Below are 19,879 nucleotides of genomic sequence, written 5' to 3'. Positions count from 1 at the left end.
AATTACTGGTCGTGATGATTTTCGTGATGCAAACATTTCAGCTTTGGGTTTTGATAAATCCAAAGTTACATGTTTTCGTTGTAGGGAGAAGGGGCATTTCAAGAGAGAGTGTAAAAACCGTGAAGCTACCGGTGCCCAGAATCCTTTCGGAAACAATGATTATCACAAGAAGGCCATTTATCATCAAATCACTCAACCAGCATAGCAGCATCAGGCACAAACGGCTCATGGAAGAGATGTGGTGGATAAAAGAGCATGTGTTGTTAGTCAGGGAAAATATGATAATTTTACCTGGGAAAAGTATCTTCCAAAAGATAGCAAAGTGTGTCTAGCTGAACAAGATGATGAAAAGATGGTTGAAGGTTTTACCTGGGATGATTTTTGTCCAGATCAAAATCTTATGACTAAAGAGATGTCTAAAAACACTTCTCATGCTTTCTTTGCTAATGCGTATGATTTGAAATGTGCAGAGAGATGCAGAAAAGTCATGGAAGCTGCTGAAGAGAGACGAAAAAAGATCATTGAGGAGGCTGAAGAGGAAGAGAGATTGAAGGAAGAAGCAAAAGCTGAGAAATTAAGAAGAGCTCATTTTTTAAATTCAAGCAGGACAGTGAAAGAGGTTCCTGAATTTGAGATTAAAGTGGATGCTGAACCGGTCATGGTCCAAGAAAAATGCATGAACTGTGATTCGCTGATTAAGCAAAACAATGAGTTGCTGCACAATATTCACAAGCTGAAAGAATCGTATGATACTATGAACAGAGAAATCAACAAATATACTGATCCTGATGGTGAACAAGCTGAAGCGATGAATACTTTGAAGATAGCTTATCTGAGACAGCTTGATACGGCAAACTATAACATAAAGAAATGTGCAGATCTCGAGCTTGAGTTGGCAACACAAAAGATAGAAACTGAAAAGGTAAAGAAATTATTAGACAGTTACTCATGTTCTACTTTTGTTGTTGACAGGATTTATCCAGTGGTGAAATATTTGAAAATGTTTGAAAAAGTGAAGATGTCTGAAGAAAAGAAAGGTGTGACTGAAGATGAAGAAAAAGTGAAAATTTCTGGTAAGAAACCGAGTGTATCCTATAATAGATGTCCGCCCCCGGTTGAAAATGGATATTCACCTCGAAATCCAAATTCAGAAAAAGTCAATCAAGCAATCAATTTGAATTGGGAGTCTGGGTCATCGGATAACTTACCAGAAAGTATCGATGTCACATATACGTCATCCGACACTGATCATGAGTCAAAATTGATAAAAAGTATGGTCGATCAGGTGTTAGACACAGATGACAATGAAGAATCAAAACCGAGGTCAAAACCCGAGTCAAAGTCTGGGTCCAGTGCGTCAAAGCCAACAGTCAAAAAGGACAAACGGGTTTATGATAAAGAGTTTTTACTTTCAAAATCTAATTTGAATGATGAATCGGTTAAAGTGGCATATACTTTGAAAGGTTCTGACAAATTATATTCAGATGAAAGTTTTCTAATAAGAAGTGTTAGACTTGAAATGATTCACAAGGTTTTCAAAATCACAGAAATTAATATTTCTGAAATAAAAGATTTCAATCTTAATGGAAAACCTAAACAATACACTTCAAGAGATAAACAGAGAATTAACAAGAAAATGGGTTACAATTGTGGTTATAGTTTCCAAAAGGAACCAAACCATAATCGTAATTTCAAAAAGAAAGGTCTTGGTTTTGCTCCACAGAAAAACTATAAAAATGAAAAAGTTTATAAACCAAAAACAATGTTTGTTGCAGGAAAAACAACAGAAGCTGAAAAAGAGAAATCATTCAGAAATCAGACAAATAAAGAATTCCTTGCTAAGAAGCAAGAGGACATGAAGAAGAAGGTTGAAAAGAGATCTTGTTTTCAGTGTAAAGCTGTGGGTCATGTTGCGAAAGATTGTCCAAAGACATTTCGACCAAAACAAGAAGTCTCAAGAAAAATGAAAGAAAAAGTTGTTGAGAAGACTGAACTGTCAACCCGGAAGTTCACAGGCTTTGAGAATTCGACTTATGAAAAAGGAGAATCTTCAAAGAGTGCTTCTGATGCAGCGTGTGATACGATAAACGAAGATCAACACGTTGATTCTACGAATACCCGTGTGTCTCTTCCCCAACCCCCAAATTGCAACCCAAAGGCCACGGAATTTGAAGTGAAAAATAACTTTTCTCAAAATTCAATTCTGATTGTTTCATTCACTAAAGGGACATATAAATAATGACAGAAATTCGAAACGGGCCTAAAAAAGACAACGGGCCAAACACAAGCCCAAAAACAAAATGCCCAAAATACTTGAAAAAACATAAAAATGGAAAAAACTAATAGAAATAAGCGTTTTTTCGGCCCGGACGATGACCCAAACCGCCGTAGGCGTTTGCAGCAAGATAGAGCTCGTTCTCCCGTTCGTTTTGACTGGTCACACGCCCCAAACGGACCTCCGTAGCCCAAGTTAGGGCCATTTTAGTGAAGGCCCTTTTCTTACGCGGTCTTGGGCCTCCAAGTACAAAATAGCCCGTTCCTCCACACTTGGGCCCACATCAGCTTCCAAAAGAATAGACAATGCCACAAATCAGAAATGGGTTGTAAAAGGTTCAGGTAACAAATCTGGTGATGAATCTGATTCCATAAAATCAGAGGAGCCACATGTTGAGAAAGAGATTGTAAGACAAGTTTCGAAAGTGGACGATGTGAATTTTCCGCCACTAAGTGCTAAAAATTACAAATCTAAAATCGGAAAAGTTGAAATTTCAAAACAATTTTATTCTGATAAGAAGAAAATTGATGTTGAAAAAACTTTCAACGGAAATGTAAAACGCATCTTTGGAAAAATGGTCAGTGGTAAGGCCCAAAGCATTCAAGATTTTTATGCTTCCAAAGGATGGGTTTACAGGTCAGTTGAAAGAAACAATGAAAACGATGAGGTTACACCCAAGGAAGGTCAGGCTTGGGTGGATATATTTTTTCAAGAATGAAAACCTGACTTGCCGGAGATCCCAAGATGGTATCGTGGATCATGAATCGGCATCTTTCTAAATTTGTGTTTGAGAAGTTGCAGGACTTGCTGGAACTCCCAGGTTTGTAAGCGAGGAGTAGGAATCGGCACCTTGAGAATTCAACCAAAAGATGGTAATTGGTTGAAAAACAGGTTTGATAAGCTTATTTGCTAAATCTACAAGTGGTTGTATGTTGGTGGATGTTATAAATGGTTCAGAACGAGAACCAGTAGATCTTACAAGTGGTTAAATCAAGGTCATTAAATTGAACTTGATTTAATTATCATTCAAGAATTTGGTAAACAAAGTGATGATGTGAACCCCATTTTTACAAAAGGTAAAAGCAACTAAACTTATTTTCCGGAAAAACCATTATGATTAAAACAAACTTAAGTGTTTTGAAATCATTATGGGAAAATAGTTTGTTGTGAGGGGGAGTTCTGATTGTTTAAGCCAAATGGATGGAGAATTGAGGTGTTTTGATATCAGTTGTCATGTTTTGTACAGTTTGTTTTCAATTTTCTTTAGATGTATTTGAATTTTAGGGGGAGTAAGAATTTTTTAGAAAATCCAAAAACATCAGAAAATTTGAAAAAGACAAAAACATGATAAAACTGAAAAATGCGTTTTTGTTGCATAAAAGAGGAAATGATAGTACATTAGTGAACTATCACAGCACGCTAAAGAATTGAAAAGTCAAAATGTGATAAACAATCTTACTGCGGATGTGTCAGTAGATTTTTGCACATTTAGTAAATTGAAACGAGATATAAACCTAAATCAAACTTACTTAATTCGTGGGTAACTATTCTTGGATATATGGGTAACCCCCGAAATCTTGTTTGAAAGGTCCCGTATTCTGAGATACTAGGTCTTTATGCTCAGTGATATCTGGGGTATTATTCCGGGACTTCTGCTGTATGGAAATACTGACCTAGTCCCCGAATAATACTTTATGCAAAAAGCTTTGAAACATAAGCGCCGCCCTCAGCAAACTGATTAAACAATAAAATTGGTAATCTTTGCTGTTGTAACAAAAGATCCTCTAAAGGGGACCCACCAAAAGTCGAACCGTCATCTCTCTGCTGAACGGAAGTTCTGACCTGAGCTCTCACGGTTTCGCATTTACCCCTTTACAGATATCATCTGTGGTATACTCACCTGTAAGACTGAATATTTGGGATCTGGATACGGGAGTATATTCAAGTGGAGTGATACACAATTAAGTTTAAGTCTTTAAAACATTAATATCGTATCTCGAATCAGTTGAAATCTGTGTAAAAATTTAAGTGGACAAACATACTGACAATCTAGGTAAATTGTTTAGAACTTAACATGTAATCAAGCTTAACGGTGTTAGTGATATGTTTCATAACTGATATGATCCTCTTGCACAAACTCACAAAAATATTGTCTGTAAATATTTCAATTTCTGCATTTACTTTTATTCAAAAATCCAAAAAGATTTTCAGTGTGTTTTAGCATAAATTTTGAAAATTCAAAAAGATTTTCGACAACTAGTGTTGAGATGCTGATTTTCGAAATTCAAAGTGCTAAACTTGAAGAACTGGTTTGGGAAGTGTTTGTGTAAAGATGATTTTTGATAAAAATCAGTAATATTCTTGATTGCAAAATCATTACTGTTTTGGTTCAACATAGTTTCAAAATTGTTGAAAAGTTTTTATCTTTGTAGAAACTTATGGATGGGTAGAGATTGTGCAGGTATTAAAAAGCCAGGTTACGATCTTGAACCTGATGGGAGCCTGTTAACGATCTCAGAACCAATGATAGATTGAATTCCAGACTACGATCCCAGCTGTGTGAGAGGGGGAGTCTGAAGACACCAATTCAACATTCAAGAGAGAAGAGTTTGTTGATGATGAAGATAGAGAACGAGGATTCTTGGAACGACAGATATTTCAGAGGAAGATTGTCAACTGATGAAGATTGTAGATAGACATGTGCGAAAGCAGATTGGAAAGATCTATGAAGACTCCGTCAACATCCGAGGGGGAGTTTGTTAGTGCACCTACGTCTGCTGACTACGTCTTCCATCAAGTCTTGAAGATTAAGGAGATCAGACATGGCACGAAATTCTAGAATAGCTTGGTTGTATATAGGATTGCTTATATGTACAAGGTCTAGGATCGCTTATGTGTCATGGTGTCTGGATCGCTTATTAGGTCAGATGTTAGGATCGCTTATACAGCATCATGTAGGGTCGCTCATACGGACGTGTCGTATGAGCGGTCCAGATTACCTATATATAGGGGAGCGATCCACAACACATTGTAACGGTGTAATCTTCCGGTTGAGCCACGAAGTGCTGCCGAAGTGCTGTCAAACCTTGTAATAGTGTTCAAGATCAATACAACAACAGGATTAAAGTGAATATAGCTTAAATAGCACCGGATTATTAGTTTCTGCCTCTTAATTCGGTTACGAACTTCTCTGAACGACTCAAACAGGTCGACGAACGATCCTACAATAGCGCTATTAGGTTTGGCACCCTCACGACGCTCCTGGATAGGACGGGCGTGAACTAATAACTTTAAATCATGACCAATGTTTGATAGAGCATTGGGGAAGGGCAAAAAGGGCCGTTTGCGGTATCGAGTTATTATCAACATAACAGTCATAACAAATCATAATTCACTACTTGGTATTAAACGGATAAAACAAACTATGAACTCACCAGTGTTGTCTGACACACATTTTTCTGCATGCTTGCAGGTCCTTAGGTACATGGATTGGAACTTGCTATCTGGGAGTGCTGGAGTGGTCATGGGTCGTAGCTCTTGGATACAAGTTTAACGATTACCGTACTCATGATTTGAAACACTTGATTTATTATTTACATTATGCTTCCGCTGAACAGAATTGTTTTACTATGTTTGGATTAACTTTATGAGACAAATGAAAACTTTTATTTACTACTATGTTATGGTTCAATGTGACTGGTGGCTAGATCCTGGTACGTCACACGCCTCGCGGGGGTTCCCGCTTGTGGTATTTTTGGGGGTGTGACAGTTTGGTATCAGAGCCACTGGTTATAGTGAACTAGGTTTTAAAACGTTTTCATAAAACCAAACTATAACCAAACAGTAACGAAAACGACCATGACACTCAGCTCCAGATTACAAGGTTCGTCCTCTATTTACTTTATGCATTACTCGTTTAACAGTCACACACTCACGACTTGCATGAAACTACATACTAGATACCATGATATGATTACATGTGCGTGTATTAGTGAAGCTAGATAGTGTGGCACTACCCATCGACTCTTGTGGTTCTTAATCTTGTAATGCCTTTCGTGTTGCTATTTGAATGTGGGGGGGGGGGGGGAACTTTTAGCGCAAGTTAAGAGGCACTGAGATAAGCATGCAAATTGCCTTATTATTATGGGTGCACACATAATAATAACGTGAGGTGCATGTGACTCCCTGTGAGGCTTAATGAGTGTGAGAAGGGTTCTGCACTTTTGCTTGGTGTGAACTTTGTAGTTGTAGATGTCAACTTGAGATTTGACTCCTACCTTATCTCGATTCTTAAACTTATTCCCTCTCCTTATATAAAATCATGAGTGGACAAGTGACGTGTGCTAAACAGACTATAAAAATTAACTAAATTAGACTCTCTAAGCTAGACACTACAAAGCTTTAAATTCTAGACTCCACCTAAAACCACACAATCGGCAAGTGTACCGATCAATGTAGTATAACCTAGGAAGTCCGGATATCGAACCACAAGACTCTATGTATCACGCAAGCTAGACTCTGACAGACGCTGACAGACGCGACTTAACTTGTTTTAATTGTTTTTTTTTGGGGGGGGGGGTTGGTTACGGAAAACTAAGGAAATCTATATTAAACTACTTAGTAGACTAAAGCTAGACGAAAAACAAATAAAGACTGAGGACTTTTCTTATGTGAGAATGAGACCACCTAGACAAGAATCCTGGATCGTTTTTAAGAGATTACCGATTAAGTTAAATGCACGAGTTATGGAACCGGGGTCTTATAATACTAAACCTATTAAGAACCAACAAGGCCCCTCGACCCTTCTCAAGGAGAAACCTGTGGGGCTACCTAGGCCGTTAATCCTACCGGTTATTAGACGCCTTTCCAGTTGTCTAATTATTGTGTAAGTACCCTATTGTTGACCTATTCTTTTCCAATCCTAGATCTAGGGTAGTTGAAGTAATTAATTTGACTTGATAGACTAATAAAACTGACAGGTAAACCAAGACATGACCTTTTCCAAGGACTATCTAAAGCAATTCGCCGGGTAAGACCTACCAATAGCCCCTCACTTTCCAGGTATTAGGACTAGTAGAACCCTAAGACTTAGTAAATTATTACCAGTTACTTCTAGGGGTTATCGGCCGATTCTCCCTAAAGAGTGAAGGTTTTCTAACGTGATAACCGAAACCCTAAACCCTAATATGACTCTATGTTGTGATATAGACCGTCACTAAGAATCATATGAAGCAAATTATAACAATAAACCAAATCAAAGCACGCATATACATCAAACCATTAAATCAAACCGCTTACTAAACACAATCACCCATAACAATCATGCGAATAAAGAAAACGGTAAAAACTTTATATCAATCCATTCATCAAGTCTAGGTGGCTTAAATGTTTAGCCGAGCATATCAATAAGTGCAAACGAAACAAAGATATCTAAACTAGAATTCATCATAACAAGTTTCAAGAAAAGAAATCGACAAAACAAGGGATTAGAAAACCCGATAGATCCTTCGATTCTTCGCCCTTCTCTCGTACCGATGATTCCAACGCCTTTTTATCTCCGAATATACTCCAAGAATGCTCTAAAGTTGCCCAAAGAAGTTTGAAATTCGTCCTTAGGGTTCTTGTTTTGTTTCTTGGGAAAGTCCCTCAAAAACCCTATCTGCTAAACACCAAATCCACGATTCAAGGGCTTAGCGTGACGCGAGGGGGGCTTGGCGTCACGCGGCGCCCCCTTCTCCTGAATATTTTATTTTATTTGATTTCCAGCTCTCCGGTTCGCGTATGGATCCCGTTTTTCTTCCAAACTACTCGTTTTGACTCGTTTTTCATCACTTTAAGCTACGGGACCTGAAATCAAAGCTTAATGTCAGCAGTATCGAAATTCTAACCAAAACTAGACTCAAAATAACCGAAAACTGACCAAAGTATACACTATAAACATATGTACTTTGCAGTACATCAAACATCCCCACACTTACTCTTTTTTCGTCCTCGAAAAAGAATTGTGCAACGGAGTCATAGACAAATAATCACTCGGGACAAAAACATAGATATACTTTATTAAAACCAAAGCTTGCGTTAGCTGCGATTGCGAATATACTTGTCCACTTTAAACCCGAATCTAATCCTAAACCCTTATCATGTGATTTTAATTTAAGTGCAGTCAGTCTACCTAGGGTCTCACACTAGAATTTACGGTCCACCTACTCCCACCTCAAGCTTATAGGACTAAAAGAACGATCACTGGACCAATTCCTAACCGTCTTATATCAAAACCAAGAGAGTTTACAACCAACTTTTTTTCTTTTTTTTTTTAACGTGAGTCTAGACGATGCTTTCCCTAACCAAGAGGCAATCCGGCTGTAGAGTCGCTATCCCCAACCACAGACTACTTAGGTTTTGGTACTTTTTACTTTTTCTTTGCAAGTCGATTTCACACACCCTAGCGGTAATCTTGCTGTAGAGTCGCTATCCCCAGCCCAGACTACATAGGAATGCATTACTTTCATTTAGTTTCTAGCTCACTTTTTATTCTATTTTTTTCTAATCACAAACTCTAACAATTTTAACTTATAACGGTGCCCCTTATACTATTATTGGCAGTTTTAGTTTCCCATATCTCCCAGGCGAAAACCCACTAGCAGACCGACAATTAAGGTATATTAATTCAAAGGGACTTAATACCAAACCCGGGCCTATCCACATATCCCAAACTAGACGTAAGCTCGATTTATTTTAATCTCATATTATTATTATTCAAACCCGAGCAAAAATTCACCTATTCTATCATTTTCCGTTTTAATTGCAAACTTCTCATTTCAAAGGACATTTTTTCTGATTTTTTATTTTTATTTATTTTTTATTTATTTTTTATTTTTTTAACGACTCAAGACTCACTAACTAAGACCTAAACGACAGTTTCCCATCCCCACACTTAAACTCTACAATGCCCTTAATGTAGGATGGAAACTGACTCAAAAGACTAAAATAAATAAGAAATAAAAAACAAAGGGCAAATTTGAAAGGACTTAGCTAGTTAAAAAATGCATAAGTTCCAAAACTCTCGTCCGATCCAGCTTGACCGTATAGCATTTCATTCGCGATCGGCTTTTGACACTAACTAGTACACTCGGAAAATGCTTGATATTCGAAAAGTAGTTTCAAGATCACCCGAATGGAGATTGAGTACGGGTGGTACGACTCAAACCTGCATAAACAAAAACCAGCAACAACCCAAGCAGTACCAACTTGACACAACAAATGAGCAATAATGGTACCTACTAACGAGAAATCGCAGAAAACATACCTTGGAATTGGATTTAGCAAGAAAAATGAAGCCTTGAACTTGTGGTGCACGAGCTTGTCCAAAAACGCGAAGATTTGTCGCGATTTCAGGTGAAATTGATGGTGGGTATTGTGGGGATGGTGATTGTGGTAATGTAGGAGGAAGAATGGAGTGATTTGGTGGAAAAACGAGTGAGATATGGCGATTTCAATGTTCTTGCCATAAAGGTTTCGTCTTAGAGAAAAGGAAAAGGTTTATTCAGCGAAAAGGGTCAAAATCAATAGTTGAACCGGCTCAAGGGGTCCTCACGCGATGCGAGGGGGTCAGAGGGTGCCGTCACGTGACGCGGCGCTGCCAAAAATACTCAATTTTGACCCTTTACCCTAGACGTGACGCGAAGGCCCTAGGCGTCACGCCTAGGGTCGTTTTTCACAGAATGTGTCGAGAAAAGTTGTTGATCATGCCTTAGAATTATTTCCAATCTTTTCCTAACCATCCAAAACTCCTAAAAATTTCTCTAAGTATCAATGGAGCATACCTAGGACCTCTTTTCTCTTGCTTCATCCGTTCCATAGGGGTGACGAAACCTGCGAAATTCTCAACGACACAAAACAAACACCGAACAACTACGAAAATACTTGTTAGAACACGAAAAACACGCAAACAAAGACTCATATACAATCAATACAAAATGTACACTTGAGTTTTCAACTTTTTACGTACTTATGGAGGATCATAAAGATGCTGCTCACCTCGAAACACACACTCACGGGCTACAGCACCATTATACCTATCATTGCTCAACTCAGCCCAAAGACTCTCATCTCTCTCTCCACCTCTCAACTCCTCACCTGGCGGGTTGAATCTATACTCTCCATATTGAACTTTATCCCCACACTGAGCTTTGCTCAGTGTCTCCATCTTAGATTCTAAACGCACCATTCTCTCCTCTAATTCCTCTACTCTCCTATCCGGTGGATCCCCACACTTGAGTCCTAATTATTTCTCTAGACTCGGATTACTCACCACCTTCTCCTCATCTCTCCCGTCCTTCTCACACTCCCCTACTAACGATATCGCCTCTACTCTATCACTAGGCGCTCTCGAATTCATGACCTTAAAAACTACCGACTCCTCGCCCGCTCTAAGTGCGATGGTGCCTAAAAAGACATCTATGAGAGCTTTAGCGGTGTTCAGGAACGGGCGTCCCAAGATTAACGGTACGTTTTCATCGGCTTCCATGTCGAGAATGACGAAGTCGGCCGGAAAAACGAACTTGTCCACCTTAACAAGCAAATTCTCGACTATGCCCCTCGGGTGTTTTATGGACCTATCAGCTAAGGATAATGTCATTCGGGTAGGTGAAAGCTCGCCTTAGTCTAGCTTTTCGTAGAGAGAAAAGGGCATCAAATTGATGCTAGCACCTAGGTTAGCTAAAGCTTTAGTATTGGTGTTGTGAAAGCACCGGATCGATGACGAACATCAAACATTGCACTTGATTCAAGACATGAAGAACAAAATATGAAGAACAAGATAGAAATATGTAGAAGATAAATCTCTTTATTGATGAATCAGTCATCACAGATTACACAAACCAAAGGAGTATACATCATCTACAAGCTGGTTTAGAGCACAAAGATCTAAACCCTAGCTTTCTCTCACTAACACATAGTCTCTCTCTCTAGAATTCACACCAGGAGGCTGAACGAGTGGGAGAGGTGCACCAAGCTACAAGAGTTACCCTAATCTACACAATACACACATATATATAGGCTAGGGACTAAACCTCGGACAAACCAATTTTACACATAAAACTCAGACAAAAGTTCTCCTAAAACTTGGACAAGTTGTCCAAGGATAAACCTTGGACTAACTTTCAAGACATGTACAATAAAGACCCTAACAATTGGAAGGCATGCACTTTTCACCCAAAGTGCATTAACAACTTGTAAAACCCACCCCGTAACCCGGGCGATTGTGCACAATTGATACACTTACAGCGAAAACAAACTAAACTTTCATTAAAACTTGTAATAGTCTGAGTACAACACTTTATTTATTTACGAACTTTTGGCAACTAAGAACTCCTTGATCTTCTAAAATTCCCCAACTGTCAAGTAGTTCCTATAGCTTTCCTCATGACTAACCTGAGATAAGTATACTCAAAACGATGTCAGATATAAACTGGTGAGCTCATACTATACAATTTTTATAAAGACAGACCACAGTTTACATTATATGCATACACAATATGGGCATGTGACCACATTATAGTCAGGTTGGACCTCATTGAACCTTATAGGTCACATTTGACTTGTCACAAACCACCGTACAAGAGACATACTGGTCCTCCAGCTGTGTCCCCCTACGGCCGTCACATAGGTATGAGTGTGTGTCGCTGGACCTTATAAGCACGAAGTGCCTGTGGGTACAACACCTTATTACCCTTCCCAGAGTGACACACCTCATTAAGCATAACAGGATCCCATATACCCCTACTGACACATGCATACTGCAACATTCTCATTATTACCAGTTATGGACGAGTATACTATCACAGTTTAAAAGACAAGTATGATGACTCACCTGATTAGCAATTGCTTAACAGCCGCTAGTAATACTGGGTTATGTCTCAAGGTCCTGACACAATTACATAATCCTAGGTTAGGTAATGGTACACCTAACTAGTCATTATCATGGTTGGATATTGGTTAGCACTGCCTTGTTTAAGCATGGTTGATCAGTCCATGCCTAACTAAGGCTAGGCTACCCAATACCTGCCCCTGACAATAACCCTAGTACCTAAAAATAATACTAACACTACTACTACTAATATATTATTACTAATAATAAAACTAATATTAATTACTAAAAATAAATAATAAATAACTAAACATAAACTTAAACGAGAGTATACCTCAAAACTATCTACGGCACGTTGATGTAGAGTTTCCCTACTCCTGCTCCTACTCGCGCTCCAAAAACGACTACTAACAACACCCAACGGGGTATCGTATACTCATGATTCTCTATACTAGAGCATTCCCGTTAAAGAAACTGGTACCTAAACAAACTACTGAGACTCTTATTTAAAGCAAGCAAGCAGGCACCTCAAATCCCTTTCTGGTCGATGTGGGATTCAATTGACGTGCCTACCTACCTGCTAGCTTGCTTGCTTATATATATTAATTCAGCTGCTTAACTCGTTTTTCTTGTATAACTTTTAAAATATGACGTTTTATAAAACGACGAATATGTCATTAGAACAAGCATATTTTTATCTATGTTTTAACCTAAGTTTCATTAAAAACGGAGTAAGGTAAATAAAATAATATATTTAATTATTAATATTAACGGTCTCTTATATTAGCCAAGGTTTGTCAAGATATTTCACCTTTCACACAATTATCTTACTCGTTTAACAATATATGAAATATAAATTACATATTTCACACGTTTATAACTAGCACATTAAGATTCGGGGTATTACATCCTTCCCTCCTTACAAAAATTTCGTCCTCGAAATTTGTCATTACTTAAAAAGATGAGGGTACATATTTCATTATGTTTTCTAGTTCCCATGTAAAGTTGGGTCCATGATGTGCGTTCCACTTGACTTTGACTAACGGGATTTCCTTCTTGCGTAACTTTTTAACCTTCCTATCTTCGATTTGTAGTGGTTCTTCAATGAAGTTGAGTTTTTCGTCAACCTGTACGTCTTCCAGGGGTATTTGTTGGGCTTCGTCCACTAGGCACTTCCTTAAATTTGATACATGGAAAGTATTATGTATTCCTGCCAGTTGTTCAGGAAGTTTTAGCCGATAAGCCACTGGTCCTACTATGCTTGTTACTTCAAACGGCCCAATATATCGGGGTTTCAACTTTCCCTTCCTTCCAAACCGAATCACTCCTTTCAGAGATGATACCTTAAGCATTACTTTATCCCCTAGTTGGAACTCTAAGGGTTTATGCCTCTGATCTGCATAACTCTTTTGTCGATCTTGAGCACTTTTCATCCTTTCTTTGATTTGCTGAATCTTTTCGGTGGTCTCCACAATGATTTCTGGTCCTGACAGTTGACTTTCGCCTACTTCTGTCCAGCAGATAGGAGTTCGACACTTTCTTCCGTATAAAGCTTCATATGGTGCAGCTTTAATGCTAGTGTGATAGCTATTATTGTAGGCGAATTCGATGAGTGGCAGATGAGTGTCCCAACTTCCACCAAAATCAATTACACAAGCCCGAAGCATATCTTCTAATGTCTGAATAGTCCGTTCACTCTGCCCATCCGTCTGAGGATGATATGCAGTGCTTAGATTAAGCTTGGTTCCCAACTCTTGTTGGAAACTTTGCCAGAATTTAGATGTGAAACGACTATCTCTGTCTGATATGATCGATACAGGCACCCCATGTCGCGAGACTATTTCTTTGATGTAAATTTGAGCTAGTTTGTTCATCTTATAGTCCTCACGAATTGGCACGAAGTGTGCAGACTTGGTCAATCTATCCACTATTACCCAAATAGTATCATAACCGTGACTTGACCTTGGGAGCTTCGTGATAAAATCCATGGTGATTTTCTCCCATTTCCATTCTGGGATCTCTGGTTGTTGCAAGTATCCAGAGGGTTTTTGATGTTCTGCCTTCACCTTAAGGCATGTAAGGCATTTTTCAACATAATGGGCAACAGATCGATTCATTCCTGGCCACCAATAATCTCTCCTTAAATCCTTATACATCTTGTCACTGCCAGGGTGAATGGAATACTTAGACTTATGAGCTTCCTCTAAGATTGTATCCTGCAGTCCTCCAAAATTAGGAACCCATATCCTATTGTTGAACCTAAGGATATTATCATTTCCCATTGTCAGTAGCTTCAGTCTCCCAATCATTCTTTCTTTTACAATATGATTCTCTTTTAAGGCTTCTTGTTGTATATTCTTAACTTGATCTAAGAGACTAGTTTTAACCTCTATTCTGGTTGCACGAATTCTTATTGGTTGAGGTTTCTCTTTTCTACTTAGAGCATTTGCTACTATGTTTGCCTTACCTGGATGGTATTGGATCTCACAGTCATAATCACTTAATAACTCCATCCATCGTCTCTGACGCATATTGAGCTCCTTCTGCTCAAATATGTGTTTTAAACTTTTATGGTCACTATAGATAGTGCACTTTGTACCGTAAAGATAGTGCCTCCAAATTTTCAATGCGAACACTATGTCACCAAGTTCCAAATCATGGGTTGTGTAGTTCCGTTCATGAATCTTCAACTTTCTAGAGGCGTAGGCAATCACTTTGCCTCTTTGCATGAGTACACATCCCATACCATAGTGAGATGCATCACAGTAGACGGCAAAATCTTTTATTCCCTCAGGAAGTGACAGTATTGGGGCGCTACATAACTTATGCTTTAACGTGTTAAAGGTTTCTTCTTGTTTAGGTCCCCAATTAAACTTAGAGGCTTTCTGGGTTAGTGTGGTTAATGGTGTTGCAATCTTTGAGAAGTCTTGAATAAACCTTCTATAGTATCCTGCTAACCCGAGAAATCTTCTGATTTCAGTGGGATTCTTCGGTACTTCCCATTTCTTGATGGCCTCGATCTTTGCAGGGTCAACTTGTATTCCACATTCATTTATCACGTGGCCTAGGAATTGCACCTCACGTATCCAAAATTCACACTTAGAGAACTTTGCATAGAGTTTTTCTTTCTTGAGCAATTCAAGGACTGCTCTTAGGTATTGTTCATGTTCTACCTCGTTCTTAGAGTAGATAAGGATATCGTCAATGAAAACGATCACAAACTTATCGAGGTAAGGTTTACAAACCCTGTTCATGAGGTCCATGAACACTGCAGGTGCGTTGGTTAATCTAAATGGCATTAGCAAAAATTCATAATGACCATACCTAGTCCTGAAGGCAGTCTTAGGTATGTCTTCTGGTGCAACTTTCACTTGGTGGTATCCAGACCTCAAGTCTATTTTAGAGAAATAGCTTGCCCCTTGTAATTGATCAAACAAGTCGTCGATCCTGGGCAAAGGGTATTTATTCTTTATAGTGGCTTTATTCAAGTCTCTATAATCGATGCACAGGCGCATCGTCCCATCTTTCTTCTTGACAAACAAGATGGGTGCTCCCCATGGTGACGAACTAGGTTGGATAAACCCCTTGTCAAGCACCTCTTGTAGTTGCTTCTTGAGTTCTTGCATTTCTGTCGGGGCTAGTCTGTACGGCGACTTAGCAATCGGTGATGTACCTGGAACTAGGTCAATGCGAAACTCAACCTGTCTATCCGATGGTAGTCCCGGGAGCTCATCGGGAAACACTTCGGGGTATTCTCGTACTACTGGCACGTCCTCGACCTCCTGCTTTTCTGTAGTGTTTACGACATATGCTAAAAAGGCAACATACCCTTTCCTTAGGCATTTATGTGCTTGTGCTATCGTGATGAGGTTCTTAGTCTTGTCAGTGCGGTCTCCCGATACAGTTAGTTGTTTACCGTTGGGTAATCGGAGTCGGATGATCCTTTTGTCACATATAACTTCCGCATGATATGGTGTCAACCAGTCCATTCCTATGACTATGTCGAATTCTCCAAGTTCCATAGGCATTAGGTCTATAGGGATAACATGGTTGTTTAAGCTTATTTTACAATTCTTAACTATGTCAACTATCTCTCTTTGACTTCCATCAGCCATTTCTACTGTAAAGGCATGATCTAGGGTTTGGGACGCCTGGTTCAAGTAAGGTCTAAAGGTAGTCGACACTAGACTTCTATTTGCACCGGTATCAAATAACACACGCGCATATACATCATTTATGAGATACGTACCCGTGATAACGTCTGTATTGGTCTTGGTTTCTTCTGTGGTGAGTACAAATGCCCGCCCTTTTGGCTGATTTGGTTGTATCTTATCATTTCTTTTAAGTTCGGGACATTCAGATCTCATGTGGTTAGGGTCTCCACATTTGAAACACTTCTTCTTTTCCTTGCATTCTTGAAGAGCATGACCCGTCTTTTTACAATTTGGACAAGGAAAACGACATTCCCCCGTATGAAAGCGTTTGCAAATTTGACATTGAGGAAATGTTTTAGGCCTTTTAAAGTTGTTATTCCGGGTGTCCCCCTTTCTTTCTTCCCACTTTCTTTTTGGTGCGGGAGATTCAGCCTGCCGCAGAATCATCTCGGCAGCCATGACGGCGCCAACCTCAACAGTTTCTGCAAAAGTCTTGGGGGATTTGGATTTGATAAACACCCTCATTTCAGAGGGTAGACCCCAAATAAACCTATTGATCAGTTGTTCCTCAGTCAATGCTAAATAAGAAACCAGTCGAGATATGTCGTTGAAACGAGAAACATACTCTCGATAGGTTTTATTTCCCATTTTTAACTGAAAGAATTCCACTTCCAGTTGCTCGGTCTCACTGGGAGGGCAATACTTAGCAAGAAACTTATGAATAAACTCCTCCCACTTCATCTCCTTAACCTTTTCTTTTCCCTCTGTTCGGACCATAATGTTCCACTAGTGAAGGGCTTCAGCTTCAAACATATGTACCGCAAGCCGTACTTTGTTGCGGTCATCACACTCACATATGTCTAATACTAACTCCATTCTGTTGAGCCAGTCTTGAGCTTCTAGTGCTCCCTTTCTTCCGTCAAAGGACTGAGGTTTACAAGACATGAAGTGCTTATAAGTACATTTCTTTGATTTGGAATATTCACCTTTTCCTTCTAGTGGCATGGTTGCAATAGTGTTTTTCCTTTCGCCCATTCCTTCCCTTTGAACTGGCGTGGAGGCTGCTGAGCTTTCTTCATGTCGTTCTCCAGATTGGTTAACATTACCAGTTTGTGCATTCTTCATTACCTTAGCCACTTCCATAGCTATATAGTGGATATCCTCAGTATTTAGACGCATGCTTGTACTAGACCGGGACCTGACACTATGAGAGGGAGTTCGAGTCCTATACGAATCTTCCTCTCTCCTTCTGTTATTCTGATTATTTCTAGACCCTTGTTCATCTCTATGTTCAGACATTGTCTCCTTCCTATAGGAATATGAGTATATAGAGTTACTAGTATGTATGGTACATCATTATAATATAACAACTATATACATCACACACACACATATATATATATATATACGTGTATATATATATAGCACATAGAAAGGCACAACATAGTTTACTTCTTCTAGCGTCACTCAACTGACTATGCAAGTACTTTTCCTGAGAACATGTTATTTGGCCTAGTCTGAGTGTGCTATTAATCTTTAAAGAACTACTGGTTAAAGCTTAGGCATTCCTGCAATACCTAATTCGCTAAAACCTCGGGCTCTGATACCAACTGTAACACCCACCCCGTAACCCGGGTGATTGTGCACAATTGATACACTTACAGCGGAAACAAACTAAACTTTCATTAAAACTTGTAATAGTCTGAGTACAACACTTTATTTATTTACGAACTTTTGGCAACTAAGAACTCCTTGATCTTCTAAACCTCCCCAACTGTTAAGTAGTTCCTATAGCTTTCCTCATGACTAACCTGAGATAAGTATACTCAAAACGACGTCAGATATATACTGGTGAGCTCATACTATACAATTTTTATAAAGACAGACCACAGTTTACATTATATGCATACACAATATGGGCATGTGACCACATTATAGTCAGGTTGGACCTCATTGAACCTTATAGGTCACATTTGACTTGTCACAAACCACCGTACAAGAGACATACTGGTCCTCCAGCTGTGTCCCCCTACGGCCGTCACATAGGTATGAGTGTGTGTCGCTGGACCTTATAAGCACGAAGTGCCTGTGGGTACAACACCTTATTACCCTTCCCAGAGTGACACACCTCATTAAGCATAACGGGATCCCATATACCCCTACTGACACATGCATACTGCAGCATTCTCATTATTACCAGTTATGGACGAGTATACTATCACAGTTTAAAAGACAAGTATGATGACTCACCTGATTAGCAATTGCTTAACAGCCGCTAGTAATACTGGGTTATGTCTCAAGGTCCTGACACAATTACATAATCCTAGGTTAGGTAATGGTACACCTAACTAGTCATTATCATGGTTGGATATTGGTTAGCACTGCCTTGTTTAAGCATGGTTGATCAGTCCATGCCTAACTAAGGCTAGGCTACCCAATACCTGCCCCTGACAATAACCCTAGTACCTAAAAATAATACTAACACTACTACTACTAATATATTATTACTAATAATAAAACTAATATTAATTACTAAAAATAAATAATAAATAACTAAACATAAACTTAAACGAGAGTATACCTCAAAACTATCTACGGCACGTTGATGTAGAGTTTCCCTACTCCTGCTCCTACTCGCGCTCCAAAAACGACTACTAACAACACCCAACGGGGTATCGTATACTCATGATTCTCTATACTAGAGCATTCCCGTTAAAGAAACTGGTACCTAAACAAACTACTGAGACTCTTATTTAAAGCAAGCAAGCAGGCACCTCAAATCCCTTTCTGGTCGATGTGGGATTCAATTGACGTGCCTACCTACCTGCTAGCTTGCTTGCTTATATATATTAATTCAGCTGCTTAACTCGTTTTTCTTGTATAACTTTTAAAATATGACGTTTTATAAAACGACGAATATGTCATTAGAACAAGCATATTTTTATCTACGTTTTAACCTAAGTTTCATTAAAAACGGAGTAAGGTAAATAAAATAATATATTTAATTATTAATATTAACGGTCTCTTATATTAGCCAAGGTTTGTCAAGATATTTCACCTTTCACACAATTATCTTACTCGTTTAACAATATATGAAATATAAATTACATATTTCACACGTTTATAACCAGCACATTAAGATTCGGGGTATTACACAACCCCCCCTTGATCAATGCATGGTCTTCACGTGGTCTTGAATTCTTCGTTATGGTTGACTTTAACTTGGACTTCTGCTTTAGTTGACCAGAACTGATAAGCGACAGTTACCCGGCAGAAACTGCACTTACAGTCTCCCCCTTAACTGTTGCATCAGTTCTGTGTTGCATCGATAATCTTCAATCACCGGGTACTACACTTACAGACTCCCCCTTGGCTGATGATATCATGCATGCTTTCAACTTAAGTTGAGACTTGATCTTTTAGGTAGAGCACAACGATCTTCAACCCTTCTAATTAAAGACTTGCTGACGATCACTTAAGGCCGCTTTGAGAAACCCGAAGAATCCAACATCAAACACTGTAGATCCTCCCCCTCAAACTACTCCCGAATCAAATTAACGCGAACCGACCTACAACCACATG

At 39.0% G+C, this 19,879-nt stretch overlaps 2 protein-coding genes across 2 annotated transcripts; both read right to left on the bottom strand.

Annotated features, from left to right (window-relative positions):
• Window positions 1–10,559: 10,559 nt before the first annotated feature.
• LOC110923639 lies at window positions 10,560–10,913 on the bottom strand. Its single transcript, XM_022167709.1, has one exon. It carries the CDS (start codon window positions 10,911–10,913, stop codon window positions 10,560–10,562), a length of 354 nt encoding a protein of 117 aa, XP_022023401.1.
• A 2,183-nt stretch (window positions 10,914–13,096) lies between these two features.
• On the bottom strand, window positions 13,097–17,074 carry LOC118488785. The gene is made up of 2 exons (XM_035986127.1): window positions 15,817–17,074; window positions 13,097–13,353 (listed from the first exon to the last, which is right to left on the bottom strand). The coding sequence occupies exons 1-2, from the start codon at window positions 17,072–17,074 to the stop codon at window positions 13,097–13,099; spliced, it is 1,515 nt and encodes a 504-aa protein (XP_035842020.1).
• Window positions 17,075–19,879: the final 2,805 nt, after the last annotated feature.

The sequence above is a fragment of the Helianthus annuus genome, chromosome 17 (genome assembly GCF_002127325.2).
Source record: "Helianthus annuus cultivar XRQ/B chromosome 17, HanXRQr2.0-SUNRISE, whole genome shotgun sequence".
Classification (NCBI taxonomy): Eukaryota; Viridiplantae; Streptophyta; class Magnoliopsida; order Asterales; family Asteraceae; genus Helianthus; species Helianthus annuus.
Note: the sequence above shows the minus strand (reverse complement) of the source record. Positions and strands in the feature narration are given on the sequence as shown.

Excerpts from the sequence above, each read along its gene's own strand:
- LOC118488785 (XM_035986127.1), bottom strand. The coding sequence starts at position 17,074 with ATGGTCCGAACAGAGGGAAAAGAAAAGGTTAAGGAGATGAAGTGGGAG. Across the intron at positions 13,354-15,816 it reads TCGCATTGACCTAGTTCCAG|GAATACATAATACTTTCCAT; the intron begins GTACATCACCGA and ends AACAACTGGCAG.
- LOC110923639 (XM_022167709.1), bottom strand. The coding sequence starts at position 10,913 with ATGACATTATCCTTAGCTGATAGGTCCATAAAACACCCGAGGGGCATA.